Raw genomic sequence first — 25486 nt, 5'->3', positions numbered from 1 at the left:
ACTCTGTGGTCGGTAAAACCCTGTTGTAACGCACGCCGCTTGGCTGAAGAGGAGGAATGTAAAAGGGAGTCGGACACTTTTTCTGTGGGGCACTCTCCATTTGTAGTTGAACCTCGATTTAAATAACACAATGTGACTTGTTCTTTAACACTTTTAAGGATGAGGAGAACGGCCGTTGTCGGCCTCTTTAGGGAAACAGCATCACACTGCCCCCTGGAGCCAAAGCCATTACACTGTCAAGTTTACTTCCAGTCAAACTTTATTCATTATCTCAAAAAGAAAAAAAAGAAATAGAGATTCTGATTCAGACCAAATGACAATTACACCCATCCACCCCCACCCCCCTTTCCCACCCCACCCAAACTAATCAACTTCCCCCCTAAACGTGGACTAATTGGAATATCTTTCAGCTCAGTAAATAGTCAGTGGCCTTTTCATCTTTCAGTGAAAGTCAGCCACAACTCAGGGCAGATGAACTGAAGACAGAAAAAAAATAATTGGGCTCCGTAGCTTTTTCACAGTGCATCTCGCGGCGGAGCGGCGAGACAATGAGCTTCACGAAATGACAATTCTGCCTTATCTGTCCGAGTCGCGGCCGACCCTTTGTGGATGTTCTCACTCGCTCGTTTTTTTTTTTAGATCTGCGGAGTCTTTTTCTAAATTTTACGTTCCCACTTGGCCCGTCATCTGACAGCATATCACTCAAAACACAGCAACACTTTTGTAAGACATTCACATCTGATTAGACTTGTTAATAAATTAATCAACTATAAGTAAGCCCCATATAGCTCACCCACCCCACCCGCCCCTACAAAAAAAAAAAAAAAAACTGTCCTTCCAAATTTTCAGACCGAAATTTCCAGCATCTTACCCACCCTCGGCTCCCCGAGATGACGGAGAAGCTGACATCGAGTCAATCTTGCATCTTGCTGAGCAGCTTATAAAAAACCATCAGGGCGTGGAGGGAGTGTGTTTCAGTGATGTGGCCGTCAACGGCAGAAAGCTCGTCAACATCTTTGGCCGTCCATCACTCGTGGTTTGCAGTTACACAGTCGCCCGTTAGTGATGGCAGGAGAGCAGTCAGCGCAGTTTAAGATCAAATCAATGGGTTCAAATGTGGGGTGGCCGAGATTTGGAGCTTGTGAAATGATGTTTTTTTTTAAAAATCTAATTAATTGATAATGATGCACAAATACTCGGTTTTCTTCAAAGTTACTTGTGTAAAATCAAATATGATTCTTGACTTGAACATTCTTGACTTCAGTTTCTCATGTTTTTTTCCCCCAACAGGTTTAAAAGGCTGACAACCACAAGCTTTGAAAATCTTTTTGGACAAATGTTTGTCACTCTGACCCTTATTTGAGCCCAGTCAAATCAATTTTTACCAAAAAATCTTTTAAAAATCACTGGTGGCTCTAATGAGATCTAATTATTCCCAGTTAAATTCTGAAAAAAAACAAAAAAAACTGACCCCAGTGCTGGTAGGGGAGCAACACATGGTTACCCATGGTGACTGAGGGTCCTGAACCATGTTAGGATCAAAAGCAAGTGCTTTCAAAACACAAAAGCAGACCTAGATAGATAAATTACAAAGGTAGAAAAATGGCTCATGTTGTATCACAAATGTCGTCAATATTTCTTTAGACAATGAGTGTTCTGGAGAAGAAGAAAAAATGGTTCTAAAAAAAAAACCCAACAACACACAAAACAACCTGTAAAATGTATGCTTTCAGTCCGGTGAATCTGATTGGCTGATGAGGTGGCGGCAATGCACACCAAGTGGTTTATGTTGGGCTTCACTCGGGGCCAGAGCACATCTTTAGCGAGCTAAACAGTTTACCAGTGCCCACCATCGGCCACAGCTACTGAAGCAGTTGAACCCGACCGTCTTAGTGTTCGCTGGGTCGGGGGGCTTGTGGGCGCCGGCGTGCCGTTTAGCGGACAAAGGTGTGGCCTGAGGTGAGCCGTGGTTTGTGTCCCTCATGTGCGCCTGGTTTTCTGTCTCTTGGCCTGGCGTTTGGCTTCGTCCAGGGCAGCACTGTCCCCGCTGGCTTGGGCCATGCTCCTCACTCCCTGGACCCGGTTCACGAACTGCAACAGGAGTGGGATCACCTGCAAAACACGGAATCAAGTATTGAGTTCTCCGACTTCAAGTATTAGGAAAATCCCTGAAAAAGAATTGTAAATAACTTGAATGAATAAATAAATAAGACCTGATTACTAAACCTGAAAACTACAAGAAATGGGACATTTCTCTTTATCTCATTGCACATTCAAGGATTTGCTGTGATAAGGCCAAATCCAGTAAGATTGATACAAACTAAATGGATTCAGAAATTCGACAGTTGAGCCAGAAATGCTCTTTGCACTTGGGGAGTCTGGAGCAGGTTATGCACCTTCTCATGGTTGTACGCTGCCAAGAGGAGCAGCAGCGTGAGGGGCAGAGCTATGTAGGAGCCTTGGGCAATGTCCTGGTCAGGCACTTTACGCTGTGGGAAAACACACAAACACACACACACACACACACACACACACACACACACACACACACACACACAGACAGACACACACAGTGAGATGAGACATTTCATGAAAAAAAATCCTGTGCTGCTATAAAGAACAGTATCAAATTACAGATATAGTTGAGAGGTTTTTTTTATAAAAAGGCGTGCGTTTCTCACAGTGGGGTTGAAGGTGAGCGTGATGTGCTTGTGGTAGCCGGTGGACGTGAAGGAGATCTGGGGCAGGGTGAAGTCGTACTGTGAGCGGGACAGCGTGGAATACAGCATCAGAATATAGGTCTGGAGAAAAAAATGGAGAGAATCATAGTTACATCTAAATCTGCTGAAATACACTTCTTAAAAAAAGATATGAATGAAACACTTAATGGTCGAAGTACAACAATGGTGCAGTGAAGAGTGCAGCAAAAGCAAGACAACCCCCAAAAAGGGAATGGTTTTGTATGTGGTGGCCACAGACAGTTGCTCTCTCTCCTTATCCTTATTCCTGACTGATTCTTCTCTAGCTTTGTGTCCTTATCACTACTCGTAACACGAGGCGCTACCTGCAGCCCAATCAGGCTGCACAGGGAGTCCAGCTCCTCCAGGATGGGACAACCATACGTGCGGTCCCAAGAATGTCTGCTGTATCTCCCAGAGCATGGAGGAGATACGGGGGAGAACGGCGGTTACACCAGGAGAGCTGGACAGGGCCGTAGAAGGACCGGTATCTGCTCCTTTGTGAGGAGGAACAGGAGGGGCACTGCCGGAGTCCTACAACATGACCTCCAACAGGCTGCCAAACTGTCAGGTACAGACTCCATGAGGGGGGCATGAGGCCTGACATGTGGGCAGAGTGTGGAGGCAGTTCCTGGGTGACTGGCCCTCTCGTTCCCCTGACCTAAATCCAACGGAGCACCTAGGTCTTAATGTGTAGGTGCATCCCGATGCCGTCACAGACTGTCCAGGAGCTCACTGATGCCCTGATCCAGGTCTGAGAGGAGATTCCCCCCGGGACACCATCTGCCGACTCATCAGGGGCCGATACCGTCATACAGGAAGGCAGGGGGGGGGGATCAGCCTGTGATTTATTTTTTTTACTTTGATTTTCGGTGTGATTTTGAGTCCAGCCCTCAATGAAGTGATGATTTTTCCATTGTTTCCAATATATTTTTAAATATAAATAAATAAAGATTTCCAACTTGAATAATACGTTCATTGAGATCTGATTTGTGATTTTAGCGTCCCTTGATTTGTTTTGATTAGTGTATAAAAGAGCATTAAGACAGGAATAACCACGTGTGAGCATTATTGAGATCTTTCAGTTATTTCCACTACATCACAAGCTGATACCTCTCCGTCTCTGTCCAGAGGAGGGAAGTGGAAGAAGAGCGACTGTCCCAGGGCGACGCTGTTGATCGGATTGTCCAGATTGTCACTCTTATACAGCTTCACCTGGACGGACCAAAAATAATAATAAATCAATATAAAAACAAATTGGTAAAACTTCATCCACCTGCCATGTCACCAATGCAGAAGAGACACAGAGATTTATTTTTTAAAGTGCAGCGATAACAGTAGAAGAAGCAGTCGTACCGATAGTGTTGGGAGATGTTCAGGGGACGTGATGACGTTTCCGCTGAGGTCAAACTGATTGATCTGCCTGAAGGCGATGATGTTGACCCCGCCAATGTCAGTGCTACCAACCTGAGAGTGAACACAGAAGAGCTTAACGTACCTTAACCTTGAACTCTTAAAAAAAATAACAAAAAGCGTTTGAATAAAAGCTTTGTACAAGTCACACGGTGCGATAATAACAGAGAATTAAGTGGAATTAAGGCATTTCCAGCCTTGCCAAAGAGATTAGGGGGCCTGCACTTCTCAGACAAACTAAAATTATGAACAGAGAGGTCTGAACTTGCAATGGGATTATCGCTGCTTTTGTTCTGCATATAGAAAAGGACCCGTGTGATAAGGCTGCTGATAAAGTCATAATCACAGGGTTCCCACAGTCATTTGAGCAATTCAATTACGAAAAGTTTTCCATATCCTCCAAATGAGATCTTCTGACTGCGTTAGTGCAATTTACAGCATAAAGGAGAGGACTATGGCTTTTAGAATATGTTAAAGTTCAGGCTAGTTTCTGAGGTACAAAGTTCTTTTCTTGACCTTGGGAAAGAGAAAGGGAGAAACAATCTAGCAAGGTGTTATTTAGTAGCTGTTCCGGAGCTTTCAATCAGAACACAGTTGTCAAAGTCAAGAATGAACTACGACCCTCAGAAAAAGTTAATAGATAGAGTTAAAGAACTAAAGTGCATAATATAGTGCATTATGTACAACACATATTTTAGGGCAGCAACTATCAAATACTTTCATTGATTTCTTAAAGCCCCAGTGTGTAATTTTTGTACTTTTCTGGCGACATCTGGTGGTAAGGTTTCATTTCCGGTTTCCCGCAGCGCTGGAAATTCAACGCGAATGCCTCATATTCTGGACCGTTTTCTGCAACCGTATTTAATGCTGCGTTCCATTATACCTCGGAACTCGGACCCCGGAAGTCGGGTCGGTGATTTTTTTCTGACCTCCAGAGTCGCAATGGAACCGGAACGCAGCACAACGCAATGTGGCAAACATGGAGACACGGAGGTTGGGTCCCCCTTAATGTAACTATTTAGCTAATTCAAAGATGACGGAAAAACATTGGTTCTTATTTGCAGGTGATTATACATATATGAACACATAGTTATGGAAAATATATTCAATTTCTGTGAATAAATTCTTCTAAATATTACACACAGTATCTTAACTGTGGAGACTGAATATATCTAAATTTGTAGCAAACAGTCTGAAAGTCTTTCCCCAAAATGTTTTTTCCACAAGCTGCCAGACTGGAAATCTGTGTGGAACACAGGAAGCCTGGGACCATTTTGCTGCTTACCTCTATAGCTCTGTGTTGGGGCAGAGCCCTCTCGATGTGGTCGTTGCCCTCAGCGCGAAGTTGGATCAGATACTTACAACCCGGCTGCAAGGAAACGCAGTGTTAATTGGGTCATTCAACAGGACTAAGGAGACTAGTCCTCCCCCTGAGACACAGGTGGTCGACCAGACCCAGTGGGATACAGATCAATCAATTGTGAAACTGTCGACCTCACCAGCAAACCCCTGAGTCTGAAGCGGCCCTCCTCGTCAGTGACGGTGTCCTCGCTGTAGAGGCTACACTCCCCCTGACCCACCGCCTCCACGGCGACGTCCCGCTCTGCATCCCCACTAAGAGACTGTACCGCTCCATAGCAGCTGAGGACAACAGCACAACGTCAACAGTGACGTGTGGAAAGGATATTAGTGGATTCAACGAACATCAACATCGAGCGGGAAAGAAAAGAGTGCAGCATGACGACAAGCCCCAAACATATGGTCAGAGTTGTAAAGAATTATCATCAGAGACGCGGAAGAACGAGTCAACACACTGATGGTCCGAGTTGTGACTGAGTTGTGATCCAAGATGTTTTCCAAGGTTCACTGAGGAGAACTGCAGCTGATTTAAAGGCAAAAAGTGGCCACAACAAATGCAGATTTTACTGCATTTTAGGGCTGCAACTAGCGATTATTCTCGTTATCGATTATTTTCTCAATTAATCAATTAGTTGTTTTGTCAATAAAATGGTGAAAATCGTCGATCATGTTTCCCAAACCCCAAGATGATGTTTTGTTTTGTCCACACACCAAAGATATATGGTTTACTGACAGAGGAGCAAAGAAACCAGAAAATATTTACATTTAAGATGCTGAAATCAGAGAATTTGACAGATTTATTGAATTTCAAAATAGTTAAATTAATTTAGGTGTCAATTACTAACCCTTTAATTGATTAACTGTTGCAGCTCTACTTTACTTTGTTTGAAGTTAACTAATAATTTAAAAAATACTACTATGGCATCATTCTTGAAAGCCTCCTCACTTTAATTGTATTCCTAAAACCTTTGTACGACACTGTACACAGTACATACTGTAGATGTTGAAGCCAATTTAAAAAAGAAAATGGCTGCTCAAGTCACATCTGCATACCTGTATGCAGTCTTGATGCCGGTTATGTCGATACTGAGGTTTTGACCTTCCTCCACTGTGATCATCTGAGACGCCGGCTCGAAGCGGAACTCCTTCATCATGGGCTTGAAGTAGTACTGACCAGGGCTCTGAGGAGACAAATGAAAAGCATTAACACACACACACACACACACACACACACACACACACACACACACACACACACACACACACACACACACACACACACACACACACACACACACACACACACACACACACACACACACACACACAGAGATAATATTACACATCATCCTCACCTTAACTAGAGATGTAAAAGCATCCCTACAATCAGCTTTACAGCTTGGCAGGCTGATATCTTACACCACAGAAAGAAAAGCACATGAACAAACTGCTGGATCCCTTACCAGGTTATTAAAGGTGAGCAGTCCAGTGTCCTGGGTCAAAAGGTTGGAGCGAAACTGTCCTCCACTCAGAGACAGCAGGACCGCAGACAGAGGCAGGCCGTCCTCTGATCGGATCTGGTTAGAGAGGGGAGAGAAGAGGTTATGGATCTCATCACGGTTCGTCAACTTATCGACTTGACTGACCCCTCCAGCGCTACACAACATATAGGAGTGTGTAAAGAAAATTCCAAATTCAAAAGTAATACTTGAAATGAGCCTCATAACTGAGGCTGAACTGGGAAATCTTTTCAGAACAAAAGATCATGTGGACTAAACACCCATAGTGATGAAGCCAAATCAGCCAAATCGAAAAATAACTCCGTCGTGGCTCAAATTGTGAGTCAGATTGTAAAAATATTGGGCATAATCGGGTGAGTTAAGTGTCTCCGGTGTTCTATTAAAGAGGTGATTTATAAAAGAGTGATACACAAGGACACAAAACTCCTAATGAATGCTCTACAGAATATTTCAAAGCAGTTTACGATGCAGTCTGAAAGGGAAACCGACAGTGATCATTTGCAACAGGATCGAATAATTGCGGACCCTTTTAACAAAGGCAGCACAAAGGCGAGGGACTGAAAGCCCACAGCAAACTCATTCAACTATCATCAGAGGTATTTTCTTTTAATTATATTTGACAAAAACATACAGCAGCAGGAACTAACGGGGGCGATGTGTCGTGCCATTCCATATTCACTTTAAACCACATCATCAGTGAGAGTGGTGGAAGAGAACAAAGAGCTTTCATTCTACAGACACTCAGGGTGAAAGTGTCAGATAAAGTTGCTGGTGTTTACTGGGATCTGAAACATATGCAGGTGAGATTTGTGGGGGGGGGGGGGTCACATGTACCTTGAAGGTGACGCCAGCCAGAGCGAACGCCTTGAAATCCCCCTGGGTTCCCTCCACAGGACTCAGGATGAAACCCTCTTTGCTGGCGCTGATGTCGTACTGCCGGTCGCTGTGAAGTGGACCCACGCTGGAGCAAAGACAGGAGATACAGGGTGGTTATGAACGCACATCGGCAAATGCAGTTACTTGCATATGCACAAACATACATATATAACCATTACATACTGGGAAATGACGATGTTTGACAGGGAGTGACTGGAAAAAGAGACGGCGACTCCGATCAGGTTTTTTTTATTTTTACTGTAGAAACGTTCATAATAATAAAAACAACTGACAGTGCCTCATCTCCAACCAGTTCTTTGTGTTTCCACAGTCAAAAGAGACTATGCCAAAGTTCCAGAGTGGCACCAACTCTTTGCTGGTCTAGAGGAAATAAACGCTTACGTCAATGGCTGGGGGGGGGGATGCCAAAGATGCCATCTCCGATTTTTTACAGGGTTGTACGATAAACAATAAAAAACACCAAATGACAGAACTGAATGGTGACTAAATGAACTACTTGTCACAACAATTTTTTTTCCTCCTGAAAATAGGATTTTTCCTAGAAAGACCAAGTTAAACAGCCATTGCCCTTCCATGTAACCTTCAATTACAATATTATTCGTATATATTGACATATTCGAATGTGTCTCAATTTATTTTGGCTCAATGAACCAGAACAACTGCGCATGCTTTAATAATCAGTGAGAGTCAAAGGTTTAGATAGAGATTTCAGGCCACACAGCGGCAGTTCTCAGCCTCGTCACTGGTGTTGCAGCTTGTTTACCACGAGGACCCTTTTTAAACAGACTGCACGATGCCGTCGGTCTTTCTGGCACAAACTGTGATTTAATTATCTATCTGGCTGACCTCCTTTAACAGAGCCTTTTAAAAACCATTTAAACTCTCTGGGCCTGAACAGCAAATTATTTTAGTACCGGAGTTTTTAACTAGAGCCCACACGTCACTGCTGTTTTCTACACTTACTCTGGCCTTAATGTATCTATGGATCTGCCAGTTAGTATATAATGAGCAGCTAAGCACATACATTTATAGCAGAACCCAAAGATAGCCATTACCATAAGCTATGGTCAGATGAGGACATCAACCCTGTTCTTTCATGCAATATATATTTTTTAACCTAATTTAAAGGAGACATGCTTTTTCAGATTTTCTCTTTCCTCTAGTGCGTTATATAGGTTTTTTTGTGTTTGTAAAAGGACTGCTAAGTAAAAAAAAGCCCAAAGTAAAGGGAGCTCGTCCCCCCGACAAAAAACACTGCTCCTGAAACACCTTGTGAACACACCGACCGATGAGGCTTGTCTGGGGCACCCCAAAACAAAGCCTGGTAATGTGAGAGCAGAGACCGAGGGTGAGGTCGAATTGTCAAATTCACTTAGGAAGTTTCCTAAATCTTGAAGTGACCCGGATGTATTTGATCAGCTGCCATGACTAGAGCTGTTCGCACTTTCTAAATGCATAGGAAAGTAGCTTCAATGCTACACTGGACCTATGCGAAAGGAAAGGAGATATAGACATCCCACAATTCTTTGCGGCAGCGATATTTAACCTGACGTGTCATGCACGAACGTAAACAATTCAGAAAAAGAAGTAGAAAAGTGTGAATATGACCCAGAAGAGACGCACGTCATCATGTAAGTTACCGTTGTATATAAATCATTTACATCTGATGTCACACGGTGGTAATACACTCTGAAACATGCTGGATGGAGTCGCTGCATTTTTGCCCTCCATCTTCGGAAATTTGTAGTTTCACCACGGCAGACGCACGACAATAACATCCGCAATCGCATGATGACGTAGTTTAGAGAAAGTCGAGTTGGATTCTCTGAGCAGCAAGTCCCCTTTACACCTTTCCTTGACCTCATGATGTTTACCACTGAGGTCAAGGAATAGTAGATAGGAAGGACATTTCGGCCGCACCCGGACACTTCCTATATGTGCTGGAAGCAGTTATAGAGTGGGAAGGCTGGCCAATCAGAGCAGACTGGGCTTCATTTGGAGGGAGGGGCCTTAAAGGGACACAGGAGCTAAAATCAAGCGTTTCAGACAGAGGCTCAAAGGAAGAGCTGCAGGAATGGACGGAATGAGGAAACTGATGTGTTTACTGAACATTAGAGCATGTAAACCTTTTCAAGTTATAACCCAAATTAAAATGATGAACCTGACTATGAGTAAAATATGTGTCCTTTAAAGGTTTTTTTCCTACTTGTATGCTCCATTCTCGTTAGTGGCCACGGTAATGAGCGGTGCAGTGGCTCCTCTTTCAGTGATGGCGATCTCTACACCCTGCAGCTCTGGTGAGACCTTGCCCTCCAGGAAGAGACCGGCCCGCCCTGCGATGTCTACTAGCCGACCAGGACAGGACTCTGTCAGAGGGGAGAGGTTCATTACTTTTTTAAGGCAACTTGGTTTTTCATGCGACAGATTTTTATTGTTCATTTTTCTCCCCTTTCTCTGTGCAACCAATGAACTAGGAGATGGAATATAAGCATAACAGTTAAAGACCTAAGAGGTGGCTATAACACAAACAAGGACACAAGTAGACATTTATTGAATTGTTAGATTATAATGCATGTGAAGGATTTTACCTCCAGTGATAGTGGCCTCTACTTCAGGTGGGTAGAACAGCAGTTCCTTGGAAGAGGGAGTCACTGTGATCTTCTCTCCTGCCCTGCACAGTCACGTACAGGAAATATTCACTCATTGCATCATTACTTGGATTCAAGACTGAACAAGCCTATCAGACTTGGTGTTAAGAAACTGAATCTGAGAAAAAAACATGATTACCCACACACAAAGTTGAAAATGTAAAAATTGATAGCCATAACATAAACCTATATTTCAACACTCATCAACAGTGGGAACACTGTTTTTTTGCGTTTAGGAACATTGCAGGTATCATCAAAAGACAAATGAGAAATGAGAAATTTTGCGGGTACAGGTGATTCCAGCGGCTCGTCCCACTTTATATCCGACAAAGACAATAAATTAAGTACATCAAGTAGCCGTGAAAACACTGAGTAACTGACCTGGCCCAGTAGGAGAACTCATAGTGGAATGGGCCTGTCAGCTCGTCGGCCTTCTCTTGGATTGGCGGGCTGTCGTCCCTCGCACCTCCGTCCTCCTCTGCGGCACGGCGCTCCCGTTCCTGGCGGCGGAGCTGGATCTCTTGCAGTTGCTGCTCCTGCCGCTGCTCCTCCAGGCTCCGGAGGGGACCCAGCACCAGCGCCGGCTCGCTCTCGATGGACGACCTGAGCGAGGAAGGGGAAGGGGTTATAAAAAAAAATTTAAGCTTGTCATTTAGACTGATTTTCAGCAGCGGATGTTAGTGAATCTCGAGAGAAAAACGTGTGATGCCTCGATGAGTCTCACTTGATGGTAACTGTGACGTCTAGAATCTTGTCAGTGGTGATGAGCCCAGTCATGTGATGCCGCACTGCAGTGAGGGTGAGGATGCTGGGGGCCGAGCTGTTGGACACAGGTAAAAATGACATGTTTTTATAGGTTTGTGTAAAGGGAGAGTGCTCCTTTAACCCAGGAATGAATGGACACGGCATTTGATTACTTACGTATCATAGGTGTAGAAATCCTGCTCAAACTGATGGCAGGAACGAGGGGTGACTTTGTAAACACCTGGACAAACGGTTTTCTGTTGATTAATTACTTTGCAGCAGTTTTATATTTAGGTAACTCTGACACAGACCTTTTGGCTGGAAACACTGTACTCTTAATTGTACACAAGGGAGCAGTTGGTACACACTGATGTTTTCTATTCTCAATATGCTAATTCATGTTATGTTTAGCTTACGAGAGTCGAGGAGAATGAACCTCACCAGGCTTGGAGAGGCAGAAGCGGTTCACCCCCTTAGAGAGGTTGTACATGCCGACGTTCTCGGGTTTGCTGCCATCTTGGAAGAACTCCTGTGCAGAAAAAACGCATTCAGTTGGAAACAGAATAATAACTGTGGACTTGGCACCCCCTTTAACAACGCGCGCGCGCGCACGCGCGCGCGCGCGCACGCACGCACGCACGCACGCACGCACGCACGCACGCACGCACGCACGCACGCACGCACGCACGCACACACACACACACACACACACACACACACACACACACACACACACACACACACACACACACACACACACACACACACACACACACACACACACACGCACACGCACACGCACACGCACACGCACACACGGTACTGCTAATGTAGCCAGTTACTGATTACTAACCAAAGTGATGGCATGGGAGAGGGAGCAGCGCAGGATGTAGCCAATCTGTCTGAACTCCACCCCCAAGACGTCCGAATCCAGAACTTCCACTTCCATGGACTTGTGCTTCCAGCACCACTCCTCATGAGAAATACTCACTGAGAGGTGAGAAGAAGAAAAAATATGCTCATAGTAAAAGTGACTGGTAAAATAAATGTGTTAATATTTGTTGAAAAGGATTAAACGTGTCACACTAGTCACAGAGGAAACACCTAAGCTGCCACGGTCACCGTGGGGTTGAGGCTTTTCCTCCCAAGGATCTTGATATATATATATATAACCCTGGCAACATGACGAGCTGAGTTAACGCATCTCAGAGACGCTGAGTGTGCAGATCGCTCGCAGTCACACAAAGAGATGGTGTGTATCGAACAGTGAGGGGAGACGGATGCAGCACAATAAGACACAGAAACACCAGCTGAATAACGTGAGCTTCCAAAGAGCTGGTGCTAAAAAACATTATGATCGAAAGGAAGGTAATTACTAATTGATTTTGCCACAATCGTTAAGGGAATAATTACTGCGATTTCTTCATGGATTCTGAAACGGAGGCATGGCGGAGGAATTAGTTTATGCACTTGCTTTGACATCTTCCAGTCAAAACCCTGTGTGCTGCTGACTTTGCATTTAGGCTCCACATAAAAGCTAACGCCCTTCTACAACAAGACTAAATGCTTTATTACGAACACTAATCTGCTATTTTGAATTGCTCTAATGGATGCTTCATGTCAATATAATTATAAAGAATTGAAAAGGGTTGATAGTAGTGGGTCCTCACCTTTGTATTTTCCAGGCAGGACGTTGTCAAAGGAGTAGCTGAGGATGTCGTTGCTGCCGGACAGAGCTACCGCCCTCCTCTCACCCTGCCGACTCACTGGTTGCAGGATTACCGAGAGGTCATCGCAGGATGCTAGAGGTCGACCAGAAGACAGAAGAGGGTCAGCATGTGTGGAAAAAATAAACACAATTCAACAGTTCTGTGGGCAGAAACTGAGTCAGGTCCCACATCTTCTCCGACATCATCTTTTTGATGTGGCAAGGGATTTGATGACCCAATTTTGAAAAAAAAACATATCAAAAGTAGAGTCTGTGTTTCATTAATACAAGCCATATAGAACTACGGCCTTACCGAGACAGAAAACTTTTCCAGAGACAGAAGCCATGAACTGGGTGAAAAGGAGGTCAGTGAGGGGCCGGTCCACCAGGGAGACCTCCAGGGCTTGAGGCTGCAGAGCCAGGCCTGCTTTCACCTCTGCCTCCGGGAGAGACACCTTAAACCGGGGAAGAGAAAAGTTATACTGTAGAATACCAAGCGTGTATTATACTAATATATACACAGTGGAATCAGTTACAACCCTGCCAATACACCCCAAAGCCATATAGCATTGTGTTGCATTTAATAATAAAATTTCTGAGAAAAATAGAAAATAGAGGCAAATATAATTCTGGTGTTGAGATATTCTAGTTAAATGAATGAATTTGAGTGTTAAACTTCCAGCTGTAATTAAAAAAAAAAGCCTCAGTATCGGAGCAACAATCATTAAAAAGGCTATACTGTTTTATATAGATAACACAGGAGATTGACTTTCTTTTAATTACAGACAAAGCTACTGATGTGGCCTGGCTCTAACTATTAGCCTAGCTGCTATGAGAGCCTTACATGGACGCTGTAGTCTCCAGGTTTGGCCTGAAAGCAGAAGGCCCCCTGAGGGTCAGACTCGATGGTCCGGCTGGAGGTCTTGTCTTGGCCCTGGTGTGTCAGGGTGACTTTGTAGCGTCCCTGCTGCTTCATGCCCTCAGGCAGGCGGCTGATGGAGATCTGGCCACACACACTGAACCTGGTGTGGGGCCAACATCAGAATTTCATGAGGTGTGTTAGCAACGTGGCAAACTGACAGCTCCGAAGCTACATTTCTGTAATTACTTTGGACCATCAAAACAATCTAATTTGATATCTTCATCAGGCGAATGCAGCTAGAGCAGCGTGTGGACAGGCCAGGCGTACCCTGCTGTGATGATGTCAGGAAGTTGAGGCGTGTTAGGGGCAATCTTCACCGTGATTGGCTCGAAGAGCATCAGCTCCTTGCTGACGCGGATGGTGTAGGTACCAGCTGTCATGTTCTCCAACCGGAAAGAGCCGTCCTCCTTGCTGACGACTGTGAGGACAGAGTGGCAAAGCAAGCGAGTGTGAAAATATGTTTACTTAGAGCACTTTCTGGTTGTTTATTTGTTGCTTGGTCAGCGTTGCGTCTTGTCGTATGGTCACCCTTGATGTGGTTGTTGAGGGACACTGCGGCATCAGACACACCCTCCCCCTCGACACTGTTGAGAACTCGGCCCGTCACGGAGAAGCCCATGACTCGGAAGATGGGCTGCACATGGAGCAACAGAGACGGCATTGCGTGTCAATTAAAATCATTATCCTGCTTGGATAATGACAAATGTTGGAACGGAAACTGACAAAATGGTGATGTAACGCTTTACCTCGAGCTTCAAACTGTTGTGCTCAACCTTGAAATTCATTCTAGATGGAGCGACATCAAAAGTGATTCTCTCACCTCTGTAGAAAGGTACCTGAAGGAAAGGAATTTCACAAATGCAGAATTAGAGGGAAAGATAATTATGTTTGCATTAAAAAGTGCAGATGTGAGAGATGAAGTTTCAAATCTCTTTATGGACTTGATTTCAGGTGGAGTACATTTCCGTGCAGGATTCATACAACTTATTGACATTCTGCACATGTGGTTACAGAATGATGTAGTACCGTCCTACGACATAGATATGTGGTACATTCAGGTGAACTGTGGGGGACATGTGACCGGGCATAATTTTATTTTATAGATTAAAAACAAAACAAAAAAACTCACCACAGTGTACTCTCCGCTGGCCAGAGACGGGAACATGAAAGTGCCATCTTCCCTGGACAGAGCGCTGCACAGGTAGACCAGGGAGCTGTCCCCAGAATCCGCCCCCTCCACTGGGGTTGTGTTACAGCCACCGACGTCCTTGAAATCACAACACACATTCCCCTCATCACCGCCTTAAAGGGCTTTTTTTACGTAAAAATCAGACAATTAAGACTCATAATTCATTACATTTTTTTATTCCTGACTTCTCAAAAACCCTCACTGTTCCTGTCCTGAAACAGACAAAATTCTAAGACCGAAGAGAAATCGGTGGAATTTCAAATAATGAAGGATAGATTAAACTAGCAGTATGATGACTTGATCTAAACTGACTCCTCAGGTTTCTAAAATAATGTTTTTTTTACCTCTCCCCTGACTGTGGCCGAGTACAGCAGGAAGGTGACCTCTTTCATGGGCTCTCCATCACTGCGGACCTCCCCCGAGACGTCGTAGCCTCCAACCAGCAGCTGGTCAGCGGCCGGGGAATTGGCATTGGAGACGTGCACTGAGGTAGAACTCTATCGAAGGGTGGCAAAGGGTCGGAATAATGACATCGTCAGGAGCCGTGTAATCACTGCCGGAGATCATTACATCATTAGTTTTAAACCTGCTAACGTGACAGGGAACCTTATCAGCTGAGCAAGTGGGTGGATAATGAAGTTTTCCGCACGGAAGCAAATTAAAAAGACCCCTGAGATTGTGCGTTCTGCGAGAGTTACGAGGGTAATACTTGTATCCAAAAGGGCTTGAAGAAACATCATCTTTTTATTTTGGGTTTACTATTTTCAGTATTGTACAAAAAAAAAGAAGAATAGAGTTAAAAAATATATCCTTAAGATATTTAAGTGACAAAAACTACTTCCAGTTCACGTGTGTGTCACCTGGGGGCAATTATATATTGTTTTTCAATTAAGTAAATACAAAGCGTAAAACTCTTTATTTTATATTTTACACCTTCAGTAAAAGAAAAATCTAACAAGAAGTAAAGAGTTAATCCATTCCTAAAAGAAACATGGCACCATGGGGGCAAACCAGTATCATATTGGTTGAGGCTCATACTACATAACTCCAATATCCACGGTTGAACTCCCGGTCGAGGGACTTTAGTTGCATGTCGTACCCGAGGTGAATATACCAACCTGCTCCAGAGTCCAAGAGGGATGGGAAGCTGTGATGTCGTATTGTCCAGGAAGTACTTTGAGGAAGGTGAACCTGTGTTAGCAAGACCAAACAGGAAAGAAAGGCCTTGAATCTTCCCAAAAAAAATCAAACATCTGTGTACTGCAGAAACATCTGGGTACATCCACTGAACAGAAAAGTGTGAGACACTTACTTTCCTCCGGGCTGTGTGACGACACCCTGGAGTTTCTCCTCGGTTCCCTCTCGGCTCAGTGTGACTTCTACGCCTGCCGGACCCAGCAGATGACCCTTACTCAGAACCTGAATGAGACACAGCATATTAGGAGGCGAAAAAATAACACATTAATAAAGAATATTTAGTTGATATGAAAAAGCAAGAAGAAGCTGGTACAGGGGTGAATAAAAATTAAAGTAGCTTTCTTTGGTGAGAAACTGATTTACGTGTGACGGACTGTCATATCCTGGAGCACTTTTTCGCCAGTGAGATTAAGGTTTAAACCCCTTTTTTGCAAATAAGTTTTAAGGATCTTGAAGTCAAGAAAAAGAGGGAGGAAACCCTGAACTCACCGTTCCCGAGACAGAAAAGCCAGTGAAAACAAAGTTGATGTCTTCCTCTTTTGTACAGATGTCACTAACTCCGTCCACGTGCAGGTCGACACTGGTTGGCTCTGGCGAGAGATACAATCAGACAACAACAGACATGAAGACAAGAACATACACGGCGTGAACGACCTCTGGCACCAGCCGGCACGACTTAACCCTTTTTCAACTGTGAGCATGCAACTGTGATAGTCTTACCGAAGCTCCACCCGAGAGGAGGTTCAATCTTCAAAATAAAGTCTCCCTGTATAAGAACAAAATAAGTCACATTGATTACAACCGTTGCACAATGTATCCATGTATAATGAATCAAATTACTTGAAGTAGTTTCCCGTTTACCTTGTCATAGAGCGGGATCATGAAGTAGCCATTGATCGGAGCACAATCCGTTTGATATTTCAAGGATCCTTGTTTTGTGTACAGTTTAATCTGTGAATGAAAGATTTACACAAGCAGATCATGAATTATCTTCATAATGACTTCATCTGAATCATCCAATCCTGGACGCCCAGTCCCAGTGTGTGTATTGGTGAGTTAAATGGCCCCACTGGTTGTGTATCTGGCCTCGGTTGTCGTCGACAAACAGACCAGTCTGTCGTGGGGGGTTTGGTTCATTTCCCCTAATGACACCAAATGGCTAATGACGCGGAGCCCGTGAATGAGGAGGGGGATTAGCACTGGTGGCCAACACTCAGCGTCTCCCTCAGCAACACTAACAGGCTTAACAAGCGCGAGCAGCCGCGCGTCGCACAAACATGAATGTAATTAAAACATATGCATGTTCTCAGTCGACCGTGACTGCGTAATAAAAACACACAACAAAATTAGCTAAACAGCGGATAGCTCATATAACGTCTTACTGCGTTAGTGTACGCTTGCTAGCTCCGGCGAGCTAACTGGGTTCAACTATAGTGGTTTCGTGGTTATTTCCCCAGCTGTCATTCATTCAAGTAAGCCTCCAGTCTCCACTTCACCTTTAGCTTACTACGATAACCCCGCTAGCTGGCTGCTAGCTAGCTAGCTAGCTAGCAACCAGCTAGCTAGCAACCAGCTAGCTAGCTAGCTAGCCGGGACGCTGTCGCGGTCTCACCTCGATGAGAGAGTAGTTGATTTCCACGTCGGACTTGACGAACCCCCCGCACGCCACGACGATGTCGTCGGAGGACACGGTCCAGCACTGCGAGTAGATGATGCAGAACAACACCCACAGGGATCCCATGTCAGCCCGGATCGTAATTCGCAACATTTTTTCTTTTTCTTTTCCGGCTGTCCCCCGAGCCCGAGCCGCCACAGCACGCTGCCTCCGGTTCCGCACCAGCTGAGCTGCTGTCACCGTCAGGCCGAGCAGAGGCAGTGTCGTCGGCGTCGGCAGCGCCCCCTGCCGGCCCGGAGGTGCCGTGACCCGACAGCGGCGATCTTCAGTGAGTTGTCGATGAGAGATGAGCACAAGCCAAGATTGATGAACACACCTGTTCGGCTGATTTTAATATTCATTTATTTTTTTTCAAATGTAAATAGTTAAATGTTAAAGGCCGTCACATAAAATGCACAATATATAAAATGAACAGCATATTTGCTCAACTGAAACAGTATTCAACACACCCACAATCCAAATGTTATTTTAGAACTACAAAACTGACACAGTAGTGGTAAGGAGATAATGGATACACTTTAGTATTGTGAACATGTACCAATTCTCTGCAGTATCATGTAACCTTTGAGCTGATAGTAGTGATAAAAAAGGTTATAAAAACTGTTCAAAGAATTCAGAGTACAACAAGTAAACCCAAAAGCACAAAATGAGGAAACAATAGTGTTAATACTTTTAAAGTGCATACAATTCAGAAATTTTTTTTTTGAAAACTCCAGTGGTTATATTAATGCCAGTCCTTCTCAGAAGGAAAAGATGAGCGAGAACTTAAAGTAAAAAAAGTAAGGAAAGGAAAAACACCACAAAAAATCCATAAAATCTGACCACCAATAGTTGTTTTGGTTTAAAAATACTTGCAAAAGTTCCTACATAGTTTTATGTTTGTCAACAGAACACTGAAAAGGCAAAATAAGCCATTGCCAATTGGTCCACAGAAGCTTGTAAAATGTAGTGTTTTTAAAATAATAAAAAATAACTGTTTTTCAAATACAGTACATTTTTGTCCAGTCGTGCATCTGGTCTGTAATGTCAAATCTTTGCCTCACACATGTGTGGAGGAGTCTGGAGGTGAGTGTGCGAGGAACACTGCCTCGTCGAAATTGTTGGAGAAGCTGGTGTGGTAGCTGCTGCTGCTGCTGCTGCTGCGGTGCCGAACGTTGGACCCTGCAGATTTGATGGCTGAGGGCCTCTGGGCCTGGCACAGCTTCTGGATCAGGAAGCGTTTGTCACGGCCCTCCTTGAGAAGAGAAAGAGAATAGAATGAATAGAATGGGGAACAGATGAGATTGATAAGAATGAAAATAAAGGATATGACATGATCACGAAATGTATTCTTGTGTGAACTTACCATGGCTAGCTGCTCCCTGAGCTGGTTAATGACTCTCTTGTGAGCTCCAGCTAGCGCGATCACATAAAACATGGCCAAACTGCAGAGAAAATGGAAAAATTGTACACATAATTAAGCCACACAGAGGGGAAAAAAACAAGCAAACTGATGCCAAAGGCTAAAAGCCTGACTGAAACATACCACGTAACGACAAAGAAGGAGACTGCAAAGGCCTCTGATGAGAGAGCGAAGAGCAGGGTTTGGACCCCATCAGGCATGTGGGAGACTGTAGTCGGCAGCACCTCCCAGGATGTGGTGTAGTTAACAAATGGTCCACAGGCCTGGGAACAGTTTATTCTGTGCAAACGGCAAAGGGTGAATACAAGTGTACACATAAGCGGTAGCAATGACTGATTCTACATTTATTCATAAGACAAAAAAGAGATTTCACGTCCCCCATTTATATCAAAGTGAAATTCATCAGATAAACACTGACTGCACACCTGCTCTTGAGGTTCTCTTACAGCTTAAAGTCAAAACGTAACATGGTCATTACTCACTGTGCCACGCTGACGGTGACAGGCAAACAGGCCAGAGCCAGGCCAATCAGCAGCACTGCGAGGAAGAAGAAGTTGGCGCTAGAAGCGCGAAATGGACGCGTGGCCGGTCGGCAGTTATTCATCAACGATACCTACGAATGAAGTGCGGTGAGGTAGTAGATTGTCAGAGGCTGTCTTCATGATTCTGAGCCACATGACCATAATATACGAGATTAAAAAAATCACCTTTTTGATGTAGAAGATGAAGAAGTATTTGATGGTGCAGATGGCGGGCAGCATCGGGCAGTAGAAGGTGCCGATCCAGCAGATGGTCTGACCGTAGACCATCTCGAGCACATTCTGAGGAATGGCAAACTCCTGCTGGCCCCACCACCTAGCCAGGCCACAGTCACAGTGCTTCACGATCAGCCTGTAGAACGGCGGAAAATGCACGGACACCGTTAGACATCACCGAAGAACAAAGAACAGGAAGGAATTCCACTTCAGTATAGTCAAGACAAAAATGAAATTCAAATCCTTTTACAAGCACACATCTTCTAAACACCTTTTGATGATCACATTTGTTTTTGCACAAAATTGGACTAACATCTGCTTTTCAGTTTCAATTGAGTTGATGATGTCTTATATTTTGGACGTGGGAACGTGAGGACTTACTTCCGGGGAAACTCCACAAAGATGGTGACCGCGACGATGATGATGAAGTCAAAGATGGTGAGTTTGTACATCTCCTGTCCAACCCGGGTCTCCCAGCACTGCAGACAACAGCCAGGACATGGACACACACACACAAACAAGAGACACTGGGTTTCACTTGCCTGTACAAAAGCAGTTTAACAAAGGATTTTATACTATACGTCGATGTGTTGAAAACAGAAATCAGTGACAAATGACTGAATTAATACAGGCTCACTACCACTGAAAAGCTTTCATATCAAGATAAAAAAAAGGAATGGGCTAATACAGCTGCTGTTACACTGAGTAATGTTAATTTTAAGATGAGTAAATGATTGAAGAAATAAAATGAACCCTAAATAGTTTGGAGACCTCTTTAAGGAAAATCTTTAAGCGTTGAGCTACTGTTGACAGGGAGACGAAAGGGAGTTTGACGCTGGTACATGCAGTATTGTATTGGAATAAAAAGAAAATGGCTTACAGAGTAAAGCAAGTGGTTGTAGCCACAGATACAGGGCTCCTCGTCACATTTAGTGATCTGCGACCAGAGAGAGAAGAGCAAAACTCCGACACTTGTCAACCGCATGAAGACGCACCTTTGAAGAAATGAAGAAAAGGAGAGAAGGGAAAAAAGGAAGCATTTTGTTGAAGCCATTAATAGTCACCGAGTGTTTCATCTTTCACAGGATGATACGCTTATGTTTGCAAACCATTCTTCCTCATTGCATTTGTCTCCCAATGTAATTTACCATCAATAAAAAAGGACGTGGTCAATAAATCCATTTAACCTTATGAGAGTGAAGCGGATCTCGAAGGCGGGGGAGTAGTCCTCAAAGCTGATGATGACGGAGAAGAGGAGTGGGGTGATGAAGTTGGCCATGGTGATAACAATCGACGGCAGATACTCGTCGATGAGATCCACAATGAAATTCCCCTGCAAAACAGTAAAAATTACCATTTGATCTTCATGCCTCTAGATGTCAGCTTTGTCTCAAAAAAGCTTTAACCGAAACAGAAGAACTAACAATAATTATCAGTCTATATTTGTTCAATAGTTTTTTGAGAAACCCTGTCAAAGGTTTCAGTCAAAAGTTGAAGGCTAGAGTCTGCAGTATTTTTTTTCAAAGTTCAATTGTGTAATAGGCTTTATTAACAAGGGGAAGATGATAACAGTGTGAAAACGTTACAAATAAGTTACTTTTATGGAAAAGTAGAAAACTAATGAAAACAGACAGATGTCATTACCTTTGCTTTATTTAATTGTGCTTCCTGGGAGAAGATGGTTGCAACATAAATGCTGTAGAAGCAACCGGCCAACACACCGATGACAAAAAGGTTGAGGAGGAAGCGGATGGCGTAAATCCGACACTTCTCTTTGCGGGTGCGATCCGCTATCTTCTGCTTGATCCTCTCTTCTTCCAAATCCGTCTGTGGTTACGCAGTGTTAAAATGAGGCAGGTAAACATTCAACGGGAGCATTGATCTCAGACGTAGAATATTTGAAACACATGACACAACACATTGCTTTTTGACTGAGGGAAGCTTTTAGAAATGATCTAAGTGAACTTAGATACCCAAGGAAATATACCTTTAGAAAAATCGTATTAAATGGAAACCAATATCTGGATAATAGTGAGAAACAGTCCATTTATGTTAAAGTTATGCAAAATAAAGTGTCGTCGTGGATTTCTGATGTTACAGAAATCCACCCATCCCGATTGAAAGTGAGCTTTTCTCAGTGTGCAAATGTCAAATACGTTTCTTGTTCAGCAGAATGATCCACTCACCCTGAGCTCATAAAGCAGACTGCTTCTCTTCAGCCTTGACGCGTTGTCGTTGGTGATGCAGAAGTCCCAGCCAGCAAATATCTTGTTGCAAAAACTCTGGAAGCGATCCTCGTCCTGAACCAGGCTGCGTTTGAATCCCGTGGCAGACCTCGGAGAGAGAGAACAACACACTCCCGTAAACTGATCGCTCAAATAAATATTTCACAATGTTTTCGGGGCCTTTCAGTACCTTTTAACGATCCAGATGAGGCTGAGGAACAGGTATGCCACGGTGGCCAACAGGTATGCCAGTGGCAAATTATAAGTGGCTTTTGAGAATTGGATTTTGTCCACCTTGTAGTAGCCGTAGAAAAGATAGGTCTGTTCCAGGAAGCCCTGCAAAACGGAAGCACGGCGACTGAGTGAGGAAGCAAACGTGGAAACTGTTTTTTTTCTCCATGCTGTTAAATGTATACCGCAAGGACTTACTCCACCAGACAGCAGATCGGTAATGTGTTCATGGAAGATGACCAGGCCTCGCCGAGAACTGCTTGGATACACACTGCACACACTGCCTGTATGGAAATGCAGTAAATTATTATATATATATATATATATATATATATATATATATATATATATATATATATATATATATATATATATATATATATATATATATATATATATATAATATATGCTTGAGATCATTTTATGCTCCGGGTTGGTTTTTGAATCAGCATGGTCTCACCATCATTCAGGTTGTATGTGGTATTCCCGGAAGCAAGTGGGGCAATGATGATGGGCAACATGACGAAGCTGAACATGACCAGAAAGATGATCAAGTTGAGCATGACCAGGAAGCGCAGGAAGGAGAAGTAAGACAGGATCCCCGTGCCGAACATCCCTGAATGAAAGGGATGACAAAAAGGGAGTACTTCACAACAACAGCAACAAAATCTTCAGTGTATTTAATCATCACGAGATACATTTTTATAATAGTCAGACCAACGTATTACTCATATGTCACCCTCTATCACATGGATTTCTCCCCTCCACAGCTGCAGGGAGCTCAGCCAGCCTTTGGCATCATCCTTCAGCCTCCTCAGATTCCTGCGGGTGCTCTGCCTCCACTGTCTCCAGCTGCTAAGCTCCCCGGCCTCCTCCAGGCGCTGCGTCCTGACGGGTCACATGGTCAGGTCAATTTCATTGCTTGTTGAGCAACTAAGCAGACTATACGGAATCCAACCTTTTGAAATTAGTGATTCATGAAACGGGGGGAAAAAAGTGACATTGTACGTTTTCAGTCATTTTCAAAACCATCGTCTTTCCTACTTGTCTCTGCGCTTCTCCGCCATGGTCTTGGCTAGTTCCCTGATGGGTCTCTGCTCCATCTGCGCCTTCTGCCTCTCTTCCTGTCTGCTGACCGTGCTCACGCCCCATTTCCCGCTGCCGGAGGAGCTGAGCCGAGTTCTGGAGCTGCCCCTTCGCTTGGCGCCACCAGTCGACGACTTCCTGCGGTACAGCAGCGACTGGTAGCTGGGCAACTGGTCCAGCAGAGGGTTACTGGTGACTCCAATACGATCAGTGTAGAATACTTTAAACAGGTGAATGAACAGGATTAGATCTCACACGGTTCACTGTATGGACAAAACAATCAATGAATTAACATGAAATTTTTAAAAAAAATCTGCAGATTAATAAATGAGACGACAACAAGTTTGCTTGCAGCCCCGGGTTCAAAAACCAGAATTGAGTGTAAGTTTGTTACACTGTGGTCTGACAATGAAACCACTTCAACTCATTTTATTCCAAACCAGGATATGCCTACTTATAATCCATGTCATCAAATGATCCTCCATGGGTTGTAACTATTTCATGAGTTCACCGCTTCCTGTTGTGTAAGTGACTAACTCAATAGAGAGACAGTTATGAATTATATTTCCTGTTATATTTTGTACATACCTATTTTGTACATAATGTCTTTCTATATTCTTCTGTCCACTTGGCTGCTGTTATGCCCAAATGTCCCCATTGTGGGAGGAATAAAGGTACTTTTGTGATGTAATATTTGTATCCTCTACCGATCTCCATCAACTCGGGAGAGTGACTGAAGATGTGTTTTTATTCAGAATACTGTTAGATGTTTTTAAATCCAATCAAAGTGGCTCGACCAATCACACGCAGCATGCAGAAGTGCGAGCTCCTGACTGGACCCCGACTTTCTGGGCAGGTATTCATTTCCTGTGATTTTCCCACTCCTCTAGAAACTTCTCCTTGGGAACGACGGGTCACGTCGTGTGTGTGTGTGTGTGTGTGTGTGTGTGTGTGTGTGTGTGTGTGTGTGTGTGTGTGTGTGTGTGTGGATCACATCCGAGATGTAACCTTAGAAACGGTGCAGGCTTCGCTTCAGCCTGGGACACAAAAATCGTCTCCCTTGTTTTTAGCCACAGACGATAGCGAAAAAAAAACCAAAGAGCAGACTCAGCAAATTAAAAGAAAAATGCCACGAGTGAAGTTTCGACCCAGACGGAGACGATGAATAAACCCAACTCCCCGATACCCTGATACTTGTGCTCGTCCAAACACCCGTTTATTATTTTATCGAGACGCAGGTCGGACGTGTTCAGTCTGTTGTTAGCAGCTACTCCATCCCGAAGTGGGAGGCTAGCTTTACTAGCCGCAAAGCTAATGTGGAAGTACTTACGAACTTGAGTTCGTTACGAACTTTTAAAGAAGTAAGAACAGCGGTAGACACAGTTTACCTGAGTCGACCTCCATCGTTTCCTTTTCCAGAGAGAACTGTTATTATTTAATATTGCGGTTAGCTAGCGGTTCGCCGAGCAGACTCCGTCCACCGGGAGCCGTCAGGAAGACAACACTGACTTTTCCAGAGTCCACTTCCTGGATGTGAACGCACCTCCGACACAAGGTGGCTACAGGGGTTTGTCTCGTGTTGTTTCATCGAACCCTCCTCCTGTTTTAATTCATCTTTACTTATTGTTATTAGAATATGACTGTAATTACTGTGTCATCATTTTAAATCACTACCATAGCCTCAAATATGGATGCAGTTAACTGGTACTCCAGTAATGGACTTTCACCAAGTTGGGAAAACTTCAGGAAAAATAAATTAATATTTTATATTATTCGA

The 25486-nt window shown here is 44.0% G+C and overlaps 1 protein-coding gene across 1 annotated transcript; it reads right to left on the bottom strand.

Moving 5' to 3' along the window:
- Positions 1–241: 241 nt before the first annotated feature.
- nomo (nodal modulator) lies at positions 242–25230 on the bottom strand. The gene is given in 48 exon segments (XM_035638121.2): positions 242–2112; positions 2397–2489; positions 2682–2801; positions 3852–3953; positions 4095–4205; positions 5437–5520; positions 5651–5792; positions 6564–6691; positions 6974–7087; positions 7865–7991; positions 10134–10293; positions 10516–10598; positions 10957–11178; positions 11300–11395; positions 11497–11560; positions 11761–11848; positions 12173–12309; positions 12990–13121; positions 13341–13482; positions 13872–14049; positions 14217–14367; positions 14478–14583; positions 14696–14785; positions 15079–15216; positions 15483–15635; positions 16257–16329; positions 16451–16557; positions 16825–16925; positions 17056–17101; positions 17197–17286; positions 17948–18145; positions 18148–18183; positions 19056–19244; positions 19356–19434; positions 19536–19691; positions 19895–20025; positions 20120–20303; positions 20549–20646; positions 21048–21162; positions 21355–21500; positions 21812–21994; positions 22354–22501; positions 22583–22728; positions 22822–22907; positions 23084–23239; positions 23363–23511; positions 23668–23929; positions 25098–25230. Coding segments are annotated over 48 exon segments (5988 nt in total). The 5' UTR covers positions 25114–25230; the 3' UTR covers positions 242–1980.
- Positions 25231–25486: the final 256 nt, after the last annotated feature.

The sequence above is a fragment of the Scophthalmus maximus genome, chromosome 8 (genome assembly GCF_022379125.1).
Source record: "Scophthalmus maximus strain ysfricsl-2021 chromosome 8, ASM2237912v1, whole genome shotgun sequence".
NCBI classification, from domain to species: Eukaryota; Metazoa; Chordata; class Actinopteri; order Pleuronectiformes; family Scophthalmidae; genus Scophthalmus; species Scophthalmus maximus.
Note: the sequence above shows the minus strand (reverse complement) of the source record. Positions and strands in the feature narration are given on the sequence as shown.